This window comes from Hippichthys cyanospilos, chromosome 2 (assembly GCF_059441005.1).
Source record: "Hippichthys cyanospilos isolate Australia breed blue-spotted pipefish chromosome 2, RoL_Hcya_1.0, whole genome shotgun sequence".
Lineage (NCBI taxonomy): Eukaryota > Metazoa > Chordata > Actinopteri > Syngnathiformes > Syngnathidae > Hippichthys > Hippichthys cyanospilos.
Genome location: NC_142370.1, coordinates 13048887 through 13064121, shown reverse-complemented (window position 1 = coordinate 13064121; position 15235 = coordinate 13048887). Strand labels below are relative to the sequence as shown.

General features: G+C 43.1%; 2 protein-coding genes across 2 annotated transcripts; one reads left to right on the top strand and one right to left on the bottom strand.

Moving 5' to 3' along the window:
- Positions 1-884: 884 nt before the first annotated feature.
- f2 (coagulation factor II (thrombin)) lies at positions 885-6217 on the top strand. Its single transcript, XM_088402466.1, has 15 exons — positions 885-1028; positions 1192-1272; positions 1347-1426; positions 1504-1528; positions 1724-1789; positions 1876-1984; positions 2072-2208; positions 3165-3458; positions 3546-3662; positions 3748-3874; positions 4642-4809; positions 4884-5057; positions 5153-5331; positions 5412-5482; positions 5794-6217. The coding sequence occupies exons 1-15, from the start codon at positions 971-973 to the stop codon at positions 5941-5943; spliced, it is 1836 nt and encodes a 611-aa protein (XP_088258592.1). The 5' UTR covers positions 885-970; the 3' UTR covers positions 5944-6217.
- LOC148427403 (uncharacterized) lies at positions 3180-15152 on the bottom strand. The gene is made up of 11 exons (XM_088402441.1): positions 15023-15152; positions 13690-13892; positions 12385-12462; positions 11862-11954; positions 11678-11776; positions 10832-10955; positions 10489-10747; positions 10275-10416; positions 9696-10200; positions 8381-8836; positions 3180-7267 (listed from the first exon to the last, which is right to left on the bottom strand). Exons 1-11 carry the CDS (start codon positions 15024-15026, stop codon positions 7062-7064), a joined length of 2169 nt encoding a protein of 722 aa, XP_088258567.1. The 5' UTR covers positions 15027-15152; the 3' UTR covers positions 3180-7061.
- Between the last annotated feature and the right edge of the window lie 83 nt (positions 15153-15235).

The following is a 15235-nucleotide window of genomic DNA, read 5'->3' as shown; positions in this document are numbered from 1 at the left end:
CTATTAGAAGAGATAAACCCCTTGCTGGAGAGCGCTCGCTTCCAAGTTACAGTAATAAGCAAAAAAGTAAAGAAAAAAAGAAGTAAAAGTAGAAAAGTACAGATAGTAGAGGAATAGACACTACAAAGTAGATCAACCTCTAAAAAGTACCCTTTTAATATTTTCCAGCATTTTTAATACAACAGTTTTGCTCTTTTATTAACTTTCGCTATGTAATTTCCGTACCGAGAACACCACACATATTTTCTGTGTTTTTTGTTTGTTTGGTTGGTTGGTTTTAATCAAGCTATCATGGCATTTGAACATTCCCGTTAAATACCTGGATAAAATGTAAGTTGGACTTCCAGATAAAGTTTTTTTTTCTTTAAGAGACAACTTTATCTCTTATTTTCACCCAGTTTTAAAAAAGTAACAAGAAAATCACCAGCCTCCTTCAAATGCAAATTAATGACAAGGACAAAAGAAACTCCTCCAAAAGCTGAGGATTTATACTGCAGACATGTTTATAGAACGCAGGAACAAAAGTTCAAAAATGGTTATTGCGACGTCGCCGGGGGGGGGGGGGGGGGGGGGGGGGGTCATTATGCAAGTAGTATATCCGTATACCATATATAGTTTGTGAACAGGGTTAATGCTAAAATATTCTAACTATAGCTCATATCTTGAGAATCAAATCAATGTATCCAGATAAACAGTTGGTTACCTACACAATCACATTATGTCCAGAGAACAAATCCAGCCGCGCAGATCAAAAGCAGGAATCCGGCTAAAATGTTGCTTGTCATATTACACCAGGCAGATGGATAAGGGTTAAAAAAAGAAAAAGAAAAGGTGCCTCATCAATCCAAATTATACTTTGACCTTGCTGTCAATATTCCCGCCCACCAGATGACGTGAGGTCGACAAAGAGATTTACCAGCAATCTACTGGATTTGGTTATGAGATTTCACTTGGAGGTATACCGCAGATCATGGTGGGACCAGCAGCTGTTCTTCTGTTCCTGCTGCACGGCTGTCTGACAGAACATGGTATTTGATCCTTTTATTTCCTTTGGTACCAAATATGAATATGTCCCGCTGTTTTTCAAAAATCAGGCCCAACTGCGATTGATTTTATAAACCGTGACTCAAGACCATGTGGTCAAAGTAGCAAGAACACACAAAAAAGGCATATTTAAATTTGTTTGTGTAGTTTTCCTTGACAGCAAACGAGCCTCAGAGGTTCTCATCCGAATGCGACGAGCAAACCAGGTGTTCGAGGAGTTGAAACCAGGTATGTGAGAAACTCCCCAAAATGAAAGAAACAAACCACGTCCACGTAGGTCAGCCTTTGACTCTTGTACTCAGGGAACTTGGAGAGAGAATGCGTGGAAGAAATCTGCGACCACGAAGAAGCCCGAGAAGTCTTCGAGCAGTCCGACAAAACAGTACGCAGTCACTCATTTCGACTCGTTACTTGTGAGAGCAACTCAGAGTTCAACTATAATTTTGAATTGCTTTTCAGGAAGACTTCTGGCAAAAATATCTGGGTGAGTCCACTGTAGTATTTAACATCTGGTATAGTTGAGTTGTGCTACTTTTGCCAACACGCCATGTAGCCGCGGCGAAGAACAGTTTCTGGTTACGTCCGATTCAAGTTCTTTGACTCGTCGAGAAGTTTAATCAAACACGAACAAAGTCCACTCGCGCAAGCACACAAACTGCGTAAATGCGTCCCTCCACAGACTGCAAGGGAACAACCCTCGTACGAACACAGTCCAACATCGACTTGGTCAAAGATTGTATAAAAGGTAAAAGCCGAATTGAGAAAGTGTGGTTAATGTGCTCTAAACCTCATGACTCCAGTGAAGGTGTTTGTTTTTGTTTTTGTGCTAAGGTCAGTGTATCTCTGGCAAAGGACTCAACTATGAAGGAAACATCCACATCACTAAATCAGGTAGAATTTGCCAAAGATGGAGTAACGGCTTCCCGCATCCCATCATTAGGTATTAGCTTCATTGTGTGAGGCACACAAACACATTCGTGAACTCAACGTACATGCAGGCAGTTTTTAATAATGTGTCCCTCTGCAGGGAATTCAACGCTTCAGAACCAGGCAGCATCCTCCAGGAGAACTATTGTAGGAACCCAGACGGACGAGATGAAGGACCCTGGTGTTTCACTCAGGACCCATTGGTGCCCAAGGAGGCCTGCAGGGTTCCCATATGTGGCAAGTCTGTTAATTAGCTCAAATTGACATAGATAAAACATCAGGTATTTAACAGTTTTGGTCGTGTTGTGTGGGCTGCTCAGATAATCTCGATTCAGACACCCTCACACATAAAGATTTTCTAAAGCTACTCGATTAAAAAAAAAAAAAGGCCTCCAATGGCGTGATCATACGCGAGCTCAGAAACGCAAAGATGACCTGCTCTGCGCCGATAGTTGCCGAGTGTTTCCGAAGAGGATCGGCCACGGGAGAGTTGCTAGGGAGCAATGTTGGCAACCAAACACTGTACTTGCTTCAGAAATGATTTATTTGTACAAAAAAAAAAAAGGCAACAATAGACCGCCTATTGTCCGATGACGGCTATGATAGGCTCCAGCTCTCCCATGACTCGAGTGAGGAAGGATAAGCGGTTCAGAAAATGGATGGATAAACATTGGGTAAGATATTAAACTACTGTACTTTGTTTGAGTGACCGCTTAATACCGATACGTTTGGAATTACACAAAAAAACAGTAACATAATTCTTGTTTACTGAAGCGTCTCGTTCGTCAGAGAGCTTCTTTGATTGGCTAAATTCTGTGACGTCACGATTGGTTAGCTACTCGGCTTTATATAAGATTTATTTTTTGTCGCAAAGCTTAACGACGTTCATTATTTATGATTGTCGGGACCAGCTGGTTTTGGACCTAATTATGGAGGGAAATCCACTCTAAAAAAAAACGTACACACAACTAAGGATAATCTTCTAGGAATATCCATTGAGAAAGATTGTTGGGTGTTTGTAATCCTTGATAGGGAAGAGATATAATCAGGAGGCCGATTGTTTTCATGTGTGCACTTGGCCTGAATGTTTTATGGTGACGAAATAAAAATGTGTCCAAAATGGGAGCGCATCACGCTGTCTCGGGTGGGAATTCATCTTGTAATGAATTAACGGCGTATTGTTTTCCTTCAAGGGGAGACCTTTGTTCCCCCCACTGCGGCCCCTGCACCAAAAAAGACGAGTGACTGTTTACTGGAAAATGGTGTGGACTACACTGGCGACCTGTCCGTCTCCATGGGGGGACACACCTGCCTGCAGTGGTCCCTACCGGAGGTCAAGAAGCTAAGCCAGGGCAAGGACTTTTTACCCGAAGTCATTCTGGAGGCCAACAAGTGCCGTAACCCTGACAAGGACCCCGAGGGCCCGTGGTGCTACGTCCGGCTGTCTGGGAACATGACCGTGGATTACTGCGACCTCCAGCTTTGCGGTAAATGATGATGCCAGCGGCAACATTTCGAGCAGTGGCTACATCACGCCGATCTGGCTTTTCTCACGCGTGTATTCCCGCACGCAGAAGAACAGTTGATTGACTACGACGCGCCGCCGGAGACCGAGGGCCGCGAGCGCTCCGTCCACGCCCCCGCCAAGAAAGCGTTTTTTAACCCTCGCACCTTTGGCCAAGGGGAGACCGGTAAGACCTTCCGAGCTCTTTTTAGTGAGCGAAGCGCAACAAAGCCGCTATCTGGCGGAAACCGCTGATGGCTTCTGTGTTGCAGTGTGTGGAGAGAGGCCCCTGTTCGAAAAGCAGAATAAGGAGGACGCCAACGAGAAGCAGCTGCTGGAATCCTACCAACAGCAGCGCATCGTTGGGGGTACCGACGCCGAGGTGTCCTCTTCGCCATGGTAACCAGTCCGGAGTTACCGTAAATACCGGGGTTAACTTTTTCACCGCCAGGCCAGTTAAAGTGTTTTTGGAACTTTATTCATTTTTTTTATCTATGGCCGTCAATGTTAGTGAATGTGTTAACTCCTTTGCTGCCGGCTTAGTTAAAATCGATATTAAATTTTGTATTGCTGCCAAAGGGAGTGAATGTGTAGTCACAGTACCAGGGCAGACTCGCGTTTTTTTTTTTTTTTTTTTAATCAAGACTACTACACAGTCATTTTTGTGACTATATTTTTGGGTCGTAGTCTAAACAGAGTAAAAGTTTACAAGTGAACTTTTTTACTTGGAAAAGAGTATAAAATATTCACAATAAATCCAGGCGTAAATCTGATTCTGTTTAGAATTTTGACCACTCTCAGAACTGTCACTTTAAAGTCATACTTTCCACTTTTAAGTCAGGATTGCGACAAATATTGCAGTCAGATATTTCTTTTTTTGGTTTCTATGTCCTGATTCATTTGAACTTTGGGTCACCTGAAATTTTGGGGGGTAGATATGAGGATCCCGCATGATTTCTGATATTCACAGAATTTTGTCTCTAAATTACAATTAAGTCAGAATTTGCTGTTGTGCATAGTTCTTCATACCTCCAAAATAATTTCTCAGGAGATACAAAGTTCAAATGAATTTGGACCAAAAACAAGCGTGCGCTTCAGTGGACACAAAAGAATAGACTGGCTCTCACCAGGATACGGTGCTCAAATGTACTCTGCATGTCCCTCAGGCAGGTGATGTTATACAAACGAAGCCCTCAGGAGCTCCTGTGCGGCGCCAGCCTCATCAGCGACCAGTGGATCCTCACAGCCGCTCACTGCATCCTCTACCCACCCTGGAACAAGAACTTCACCACCAATGACATCTTGGTGCGCCTGGGCAAACACAACAGGGCCAAGTAAGACTTGCCGCGACGGGGAACTCATTTGCGGGTCACGCGTCGGCGATGCTACCCGAGCCTTGCTTTTCCAGGTTTGAACGCAACATCGAGAAGATCGTGGCTATCGACAAGATCATCGTCCACCCGAAGTACGACTGGAGGGTGAACCTGAACCGGGACATCGCACTACTGCACATGAGGCGACCCATCGTCTTCACCGACCAGATCCACCCCGTTTGCCTCCCAAACAAGAAGGTGGCCAAAATGTGAGCCGCACACACTTAAAATGTTTAAATGCTGTAGTTTATCACGGCCGTTTTTGAATGACGGCGATAGACTGACGTTATTCGATTGCCGACAGGCTGATGAACGCTGGATTCAAAGGTCGAGTGACCGGCTGGGGGAACCTGAAAGAAGCCTGGAGCCCGTCTGCCAGAGCTTTACCGACAGTCCTTCAGCAAATCCATCTGCCCATTGCGGATCAGAGCATCTGCAAGAGTTCCACTTCCGTCAGGATCACTGACAACATGTTCTGCGCAGGTACCGTTTGTTTGGTCCGTTCCCGTTGTTTTGGGGAGAAGGTGGGACACCATCCTTAAAATGCGCTGACCCTTTTTTAGGATATAGACCTGAAGATTCAGAGCGAGGGGACGCCTGCGAGGGAGACAGCGGCGGACCTTTTGTGATGAAGGTGAAACATCAGTCGACTTGTCGATTATCATCCTGGTACCCAGCCTATTCGTTTGTGTCCGCTGTCGAGGACGTTTGGTCTCGAGCTTTCGACGCGGTCGAGCTAGCCGAATGCGCTCAGCCGAGGACATCCTGCCCTTTCCGCTGAGACATAATGGACAGTGGACACAAATAGGCTAGGTCCCCGGAGGATATTAACTCATTCGGTGCCATTGATGATACATTTTACCGCCCCTTCAATCAAAAATCGACTTTTATTCGACCGGAAGTAAACAAATGAAGATGAGTTTGAAAGACTCCTTGTTCTTGCAGCACCCGGCGGAAAACCGTTGGTACCAGATTGGCATTGTGTCGTGGGGCGAAGGCTGCGATCGCGATGGCAAGTACGGCTTCTTCACGCATGTCTTCAGGATGAGCAGGTGGATGAGGAAAGTCATTGAAAACTCTGAAGACGACGAATAGATTGTTGAAGCAAGCGGATGAAAATAACGTTTCAAGAATGAATCTGATTGATAAGGCAACAGTCATCTATGTTACTATAAAATGTACATTTAATTAACATATTAGGAGTAATCATACATACGAAAGCCCCGTTTCAGGCTTGCCAAAGGCAACGCTATCAACCGCGTGTCACATTGCAGCCACGTCTCATCTAAAATGTCATCATGGTGTAGTTTGAGCTCCAGCTTATGAATGATTTGGTCAATAAACACTTTTGCTTTTCTGTGGACGTGCATATGTTGTTCCTCATTGTCATTTTGAATCTCTCAAACGTCAGAAAGGTTTGAACATCTCTAAGACTTATTAAGCTGAGATTCATTTGTGTCAACTGTAGTGGACATTTGTTTTTGGTCCATATCTTTGAATTGGTTTGAGCTAGTCCTAGTGCGCTCATCAGACGGCGGCCTGACCTTTCCAATGACGCCTTGTGTTTTTCACTTTGGTTGTCTTGCTGAGACAAAACTGACACGGGTCGACTTAAATGAATAGGCCGGTTACCATAAAATAGGCATTTCTAGCGGCTGGTATTTCTCGAGTCCTAAGAAATAAATATTTTTGAAATAGTTGTATTTCCTGATGAAGGCTGTCCTACTTTGACTGAGCGAAACAGACGAGAGCCAAACAGTTAAGAAATCGGCAAGGGAGAGGGCGCCCTTTGATAAATATATGTACTGTAGTTTCCCTTTAATGCTATTGCATACAAAGAACAAAGTTTGCCTTCTTTCACTTATTGGCATGCTGAATGACGAGAGCGGCTTACCTCCAAATAAATTTAGGTAATTCTTCATCCTCAATTGAGATACAGGCAGAAACATGAACTAACAATTTCAATGAATGAGAGCTACCTTGTAAATTCATACTGAACACGGTCTCAATTTTAACATGGAATTTGCTTAGCAAAGATGTTTCAGGTCAACATTTTTATATTCCAACTGTTGTGAATTGTGAAAACTTTTTAAAGCAATTTTGCCCAGAAAGTCCTGTTATTGCGGCGGGTTTAACAAAAACCTTAAATATCAAACAATAATATCATGGATAACAAAACTAAACGGAAAACTTCCAATTAAAAAAGAAAGCTGTCAAACTTTGTCAGGTGCCACTGCTTCAGCATCAGCTGGCCCGTGTGTCAACAGATGTCTGTTCAGGTGAGTCTTGCGAGTGTAGCTTTTGGGACACAACACGCAGGGATATGGTCGATTGTTGCTGTGACACAACAAGTGTTTCTTCAAGTCAAACTTCCTCCGTAGGCATTTTCCGCATTCAGGACAGGAGAAGGGCTTCTCGCCTAGAGGCAAAGAATTTCACAAATATCGATCGGCAACGTTTACATATAGGACATAAAAATTCAGGGCCTGATTTACAGAGATCCTAAATAGTGAAAGCAAAATTCTGTGTTCATGCGTGTGCCTTACTACTGGGTAGGGCAAAACCTGGAGCGGAACACAAACCAGCCCTGATTTGATGCAGGTTGCCAAGCAGCCAATAGGAAGTAGCATGGTGCCTTTTCCCACTGATTTGGGCATAATTAAGCCACGGTTAGGCAATGGAACTTCGTGATGACAGAGGATGAGAAGCAGCTCAAATAAGAGCATGGGTTCATGCGATCCTAATGATGTGACATGATGAACGAGAGTTTAGGTTCATTCGCGAGCTACGACGGTGTGAGGAGGCCAAGAGACTGCTATAAAATTCACTTTTTTTTTCTTTTGGCAATGTCTGTGCTCCTGTGGATTATTTTCTTGCTTTGAAGCACAAAAAAAAAGAAGAAACAGCCATTTTTTTCCCACCTTGATTCTGATCAGCTGAAAATGATGTGACTGGGCCCGATTCATGAGATTGGGACATTCCTAATTTCATGACGCAAAAACAACATTGCACAGTGGGGAGCCCTAGCCAAGCCTTTTCCTTTTTCAGGCGCGGGGCTTCTGCTGGCATGTCATTTTTCTGTAATGAGTGCCTAAGTTGGTATGCTTTTCTAATGTGTTACAACTACATGTTTGTTGTTGTGTTCCCCCAAATTAGATTGATCGATTTTCAGTGATGATGATGAATAGATGGACGGACACAGATAGATGGGTAGACAGACACAGGCATAGCCACACTGACATAGATAGACAGCCAGGCAGGCAGGCAGACAGATTAGATGGGTATTAGCTAGCTAGATGCATATTAACTAAAGCAGCTTGGTTGCTTGCTGTCCAAAACACCCAGCAAGCTAAACAAAGAGCTTCATTAGATAGGTTGGTTAAGATAACCAGTCACTCTGCAAGTTGGCCAGTTATGCGGATGCAATCTGTGGATTGGCCAATTAGCAGATAAGATACAACATCTGCGGCCATTTTCAGCAATCAACTTTCAGTAAATCAGGCCCTTAAGAGCGCAGAGCAGTGGAACGTACCGGTGTGGATGCGACGATGTTCGTTCAGGTGACAGGAGAGGGCGAAGGCCTTGCCACACTCCTGGCAGGTATACGGCCGCTCGCCTGTGTGAACCCTCATGTGTTTCTGCAGGTCACCCCCGGACGGCCAGCCCTTGCCGCAAACGGTGCACACGTACGGCCGCTCGCCGGTGTGCTGCCGCACATGCACGTTGAGGCCGGCGAGCGCGGTGAAATCTTTGGAACAGTAGGAGCAGCGATACGGTCGCTCGCCCCTGTGCAGCCTCATGTGGCCCTCCAGCCCGTCACCGGTCTTGAAGCATTTGCCGCACTGAGGGCACAGGAAGCGCGTCTCTGCGTCGTGACTGGCTCGGTGGGACTGGAGACCGCTGACCGAGGCGTACGTCTTGTTGCACTTGTCACACTGGTATGAGCGGGGAGTGTGGGAGCGCTGGTGGATACGAAGCAGAGTCACGCCTACAGGGAATTTGACACGTTAACCATTTGGTGAGAATCATTTCAAGAAGTAGGAAGTAATGGTCAAATAAGAGTGACATAACTGATACTTTGCAGGCAAATTCAAGATGCTAGCGCTTTGTGGTGGCAGTTAACTCACTTAACAATCAGTGACATTTAGCGAAAAGTTTACAATTATAAAAAAAAAGAGGCTTTGAGTCGTTTTAAGAACCACTTCCACTTGAGGTTTACTGTCAAACGAACCACAATATAATCACGTTGGCGTTTAAAACAACCACATAACTAATAACACAATAGACACAATCCTTGAATAGCAAACAACGCTTTTGTTGTGGTGTTAACCCTTTATGTTTTCATGTACGCTATAGTTCCATGTTTGTCGTACTGAGGAGCTGTCATGTTTTCATGTACACCATGTTTGTCATAGCCTTATACTGTCCTCGGATGACTAAGATGTGCACACCAGAAGGAGCAACATGACAATTTAACTCAAGCAGTTTTTATTCAAATGTTTTTAGACTTTTCTTTTCCCAATATTTTTTTTCCACTGGAAAATGAACATTAAGTTTGGGTTGTTTTTTTTTTTTTTTTTTAGTTGAAGGTGGTTGCAATTTTGAAAATCCCAATGGAATTCATTTATCCATCCTTCCATTTTCTATAGCCGATTATGTTCACTAGGGTTGCAGGCTTGTTGGTGCCTATCCCAGCCATTGTCGTGCATTAGGCTGACACCCTGAAATGGTTGCTTCCCATTTCTTGTCAGAATTTAACTATTCCAGGCACCACTGAACTCCTACTTTTACAAAGTCTTTATTTGACAAAAGTACTTAGTCATTTTTGCCAGCTCTGTCTAAATTACCTGAGAAGGTCTGGTCACAGAAACGGCAACGATAGCACATCTCCGCACCCTCTAACGTGTGTGTCTGAAGATGTCGCAGCAGTCTGGCTTGCGAGCTGAACGTCTTGGAGCACACGGTGCAGCTAAGGTCAGCCGGCTGGTGACGCAGAAGGTGGGCGTCTCTCTCTTCGGCCGACCCGAACGATTTGTAGCACTGGTCGCAGATGTACCCGCTGCTGTCACAATGCGCCTGTTTGTGATTGGTCAGAGTGGACAGGTGAAGGAACTCCTTGCCACACTGGCCGCATCGAAAGACGGGCCGGGTACGGTGGCTGCGCTGGTGCGACATCAGCTCGGCTTTGGTATCGAAGACGGCATCGCACTGGAAACACATTTGGCTTCTGGTGGAGCGGAGAGACTTGTCTTTGAGTTCTGAGGAGGGGCGCTCATCATCACCGGCAGGTGCTTCAGCCTGCCTTGCAGAGGCCAAGCCACAGGACTTGCTGGTATGCAGGTGACGTATCACCTGCAGACGAACAGATCAGCAAAGTGCACTCTGGAATAGCACTTGACCAAAAAGGTGTTGGGACAGACACTTACTTGAGAGCGGTAGATGAAATATTTCCCACATAGCGGACATTTGTGAGCCACTCGCCGAGCATGATGGGAAATACTGTGTATGGTTTCAGAGCATTGCTTATCTGACACATGTCCCAATTGGTTTCCATCCGGGTCCTCCACTCTGGTTGGAAAAGTTGATATGAGAGCTACGTTAAGCACATGATGGGTGACAGCAGGTCGAAAAAGACCTCACCCATTTGCCCCTGAGTCCGGGGCTGAGCCCAAGTCTGACTTGGGCTCAGCTGGCATTGGCATCTGGCCTTTCACAGTCTCCTCTTCATCTTCCAACGCCACGATTACATCGGCATTCACTTTTAGGGCGGGACAGTCCAAGGCAGTGTGGAAATCAGATTGCGCTTGTTCACTGAGATGAGGAGGCTCAGGATTGGTCAGCTTTGTGATGAGAGGGTGGGACCAAGCAGAGCGCAGGACGATCTCTGCGTCACAATCAACTACACAAAAAAAAAACAAACAAAAAAAGTTCTAAATGTGGCTTCAAACAAACAAGTACAGCCAGCCAGGTCGATCATTTCTACCTGTGGGAGTGACTTGACCCAACTGACAGCTCTGATTACTAAGAAGTATTTTCAGGTCCTCTCTGTCAGCCAGACTGCAACAGTCAGCCAGGCCAGCGGGGGCAGCACTGAGCCATGACGCAGCCTGAAAAAACAAGGGCCTATTGCTTGTCCACGTGTGTGCAATAAGAAGCAGTTCCTGTTGATGGTTCCGATTTTAGAAAAGTAATCAATTACTTTAGGTATAGAGTACTTAAGTGATTAGTTTAGTTACTCAAGTACCTTAATCAATTACTTTAATGTGTACTTCATTTCATAGAGTAACTCATTACTTAGGCAGTTAATTCATTTAGTACCAGCTACTTTTGACACAAGTTTAGCCCAACACTCTAAAAACAAATGAGAAATATATTAAGTACCTGGGATTGAAGGTCTGGACTCTTTGAAATGTTCAAACAATAAAAATCATAATAAAATAAAATAAAAACTTGGGGATTGAATAAGTTAAATGAATTATGAACGTATTAACTTGTTGCTGCTGAAAATGGCTAAATAAGTTGCTGAAAATGGCAAAATAAGTAGCTATCCTATCCCTATACCCTATCCCGAGATACAACATTTCATCCCTTCCTTAAACTTTTCTTGAAAGAGTCAAACGATTCCAAATAAATTTCTTACATGCTATATTTGACCAATCCAGTTAATTCCACAGAATAACAGTTTAGCATTTTTTCAGCATTCTAAAGCAATTCCTGCATATATGGCATTAATTGGTTTATTTATTGTTTTAGATACTACATAGAATAGGACATCGACAGTCTCATCCCAACAATCCAGTTTTTGTCAAAACCATAAATTGGAGCATACCTGTTTGAAGTCAGGAACAGGAAAAAGTTGTTCCAGCTTGGCCAGGAAGTCCGCAAGAAGGGTAAGTAGAGCCTCGTCAAACGTCTGGTTGAACACATCCTGAAAAAACAAAGCCAAAAACAACATAAATAGGAAAGGTCAGGCTAATTTTGAGCTGTATGACATCTTTTGCTTTTGGTCGGACCTTCAAGAGACACTGTCTATCTGCAGGACTTGCTTTTTCAGTCAGTGTCAAAATGGCAGAATCACAGTCAGTCAGCTGTGATAGTGTGCTCGGCTAAAAAAACAGACAAAAAAAAAAAAAAAACACAAAAGTGAACAGTTTGATCACGCCGTACATGCTATCATGACAACCGTGTTTACATGCAAAAATGACTTGTAATCGCAACATGAAGCATCTTATGCTAAATTGTGTTATAGAGACTACTTTGTAGAAGATGAACTAGAAATAAAAGTGAATATGTTACACTATAATTTGGAGTTGAATAAAATATGCCTTTACATTCATTTTAAAAGGTTGGTTTTGGAGCAGGGAAAAAAGGGGCTAATTCAGCTGAGTCGATTACAAAATTGGTCCTCACAAAAACTATAGATCGTCATTTCAAAATCATCAACAGCTTATGTGCTTTTTTTTTTAAGTGTGTGAAAATGATGATGACACTTGAATGAAAACAAAGTAATTAAACCAGAGTGTGTGTGAGCCTCACGGATGCCATGGAAATGGAGCCTATCTTGTCCTGGTGGACCTGGTGTTCAGTCTGTGGATCAGCATTGAGAAGACTCACCTGTGGTAAAAGATAAAACTGTAATACCTCTTTTAAAACTGTAGTGACATTTACATTTTCACACACATAAGTTTGTATTGTACTGACAAAAAAAAAAAAAATCCCACAATAAAATCATGGTAGGCATTTATTTAACTTTAAAACAAAGATTTCAAATGTATTATTCATTCAAGTACAATATCGCTATTAATCATAAAATATTAATATTACTAAACCATAAAACATTTCAAGTTTTCATTTATTAAAAAATTCAGCTCATTTTTGTACTTCATAAAATTATCTTGTGGGCCGTAAATATGACACCCCGATTCAGTTGGTATATCTGTCAACTAACACAAGTTCAATGCTGCGTTTTCAAAATTATCATCTGCTTCTGCTTTGCTGCTTATGGTCTGTTGTTTTTACGTTTCGTGCAGCTACACATGAAAACATTTATAATATTAATTAGCTATGTGCACATTGTTTATGTTAGTTAATACAGTAGCAATGCATTACTACAGTAATGCAAATTCCCCCGACAGCTCGTACAGCAAATGAATAGGGTTGGGCTTGACACAAGGAATAACGTTAGCTAACTTAGCATTTAAGACAGACTTATGTTGCCTCGCTAGCTAAGACTTAATTTACCTTGCTCATTGCTCATTCCCCTGCTTTATTCCTGCTGCGGGCGGGCGAACAACTTTCTGATATCCATCGGGGAGTCACACTTTAAGTCATCAAAATCATAAACTTACCGACTTCTTGCCCCCCTCAACCGAAACTACACGTTAATTAATTAACATATTAATAGCCACGTGCACATTTTTTATGACAAGTGAATACAGTAGCAATGAATTACTATACTATGTAGCGTGTGCAATTTTATTTTTAATTTACTTCATACCATAGTCGTGACAACAATCTAGTTGTCGTCTACTTGATCATCATTATGCCGTGAGGCATCATTGACAGTATTTAACAAAGCTGTGTTCTTTTTTTTCTCGATGAATGTTCTTTTTTTCGGGAGATCAAAACAAACATGGTGGACAATGTTGTCGAAAATGTCCGTAAAACGTCAAGTTTTGTTGAATAAAAGGGTAGATGGATGATTATTCATATTTTGCTGTAAAAAAAAAAAGATGCGTCCGAGGGACATACATTGATTTGAAAGTATGCATGTAGGACGCATGCAAACGGTGCTTTTCAGGACAAGATTGCTTATTTGAACTGACAAATAACGAGACACACCTTGGCCCTGAGCGCGAGCAGCAGCAGGCTCCTCTGTTTTTCAGTCAGCAACTGGGGTACTGCCTCTGTCATCAGCGAGATTAACTCTTCCAGAATCCCGTAACTCTTGACACTCTGCTGCTGTGCCACCTGCCACATTGCCGCCGTCAGCAGACGAAGAGGAGGGACAAGGAGACGCAGCGAAGCGAAGGGGAGTGGACAAGCTGTGGAGTGAGAGCACCAGCACAAGTTAGGATGTAATAACACCAAAAGGTAACAATTCGCTAAGGTGGGTGGCAACGTAGAATTCACTTACATAGCACGTTTCTACCTTAAGGTACTCAAGGCGCTTTACAATGACTACTCATTCATCTACTGATTATGCATCATCATCAAAGTAACTAAGAGCTCAGTATCTTGCTCAAGGACTCTTCAAGTAGGCCATGATGGTTGGGGATCAAACGCACAACCTCTCAGTTGGGAGATGACCACACTGCCACTGAGCCATGCCATTAGTTTCCTATTGTGTGCTGTATGCAAAAAGAATCTAATATGGACTAATAGGAACCAGTCACATGACAACAAGAAGCTTGTGTGACTGCCCACACAGAAGCAACATTTTCTAAGTAACTGATTTAGATAAGACTTGATTTTTGAAGAGTGTAACCGCGAGTTATTTGAAGACACTTCTTTTCTCCAATTTTAGGAATTTCTTTTTAGGAACATGCCGGGACACCCGGTCGGCTCAACAGGTATTGTATTTGCGCAAGCGAACCTGTGGCAGCGAGTGGTCTAGCGGGTAACTTCAATGGAAATGCGACATTTATTTGTTCGTCCCCGCGGGTTCAAATCCCGCTCGAAACATTTAGGTTATTCGTTTTAGATTTTTACTATGTTTACATTTTCCTGCAATTAGAAGTTGAAAGGGAATCGCTTTGTTTCCTGTGTTTATTGATGAACAGGACAGTTAGACAGTTTCCACGTAGTTTGTGACGAATCCGCAGTAAGGAAACAGAAAATATGTCAACAATTGACCCACATCTGAAATCGGGAGCCAGTTGAACTGTAACACATGAAATCTGATTGTTTGATTTCCCAAACAACAAACACGTGAACGCGGTAAATTGAGACATTATTTCATAATTAAATCTAATAAATCCGTACATCTTAAAAAAGAAATGTATGTATCATCACACTTTATGGTAACTGATGATCTGTTCCATGAAATATGAGCGTTCGCAAATAGTCACAACAGTTTATGCTAGCCGGCTAACTATTTCGCTCGAGAAGTAATGATCTTTCACAAAACCTACAACAACTAAAATAAAATAAAATAAAATACAGCAACACGAACCCATATTGCATGGACGTCACGAACTGGAAATTCAAGTGAGTGATAATGCTGACAAGTTGTCTGCCTTCATTTGGAGTCCTCGTTTAAAGTTTAAAAACGAACTTCACCGCCATCATGCCGGAAGTTCAGAGGATAGTTGGATACACATCCGGTCCCATGCATGCCTACGTCATCACGTTAAGGCACAACCAATCGTAATATTGCGCCCCCCCC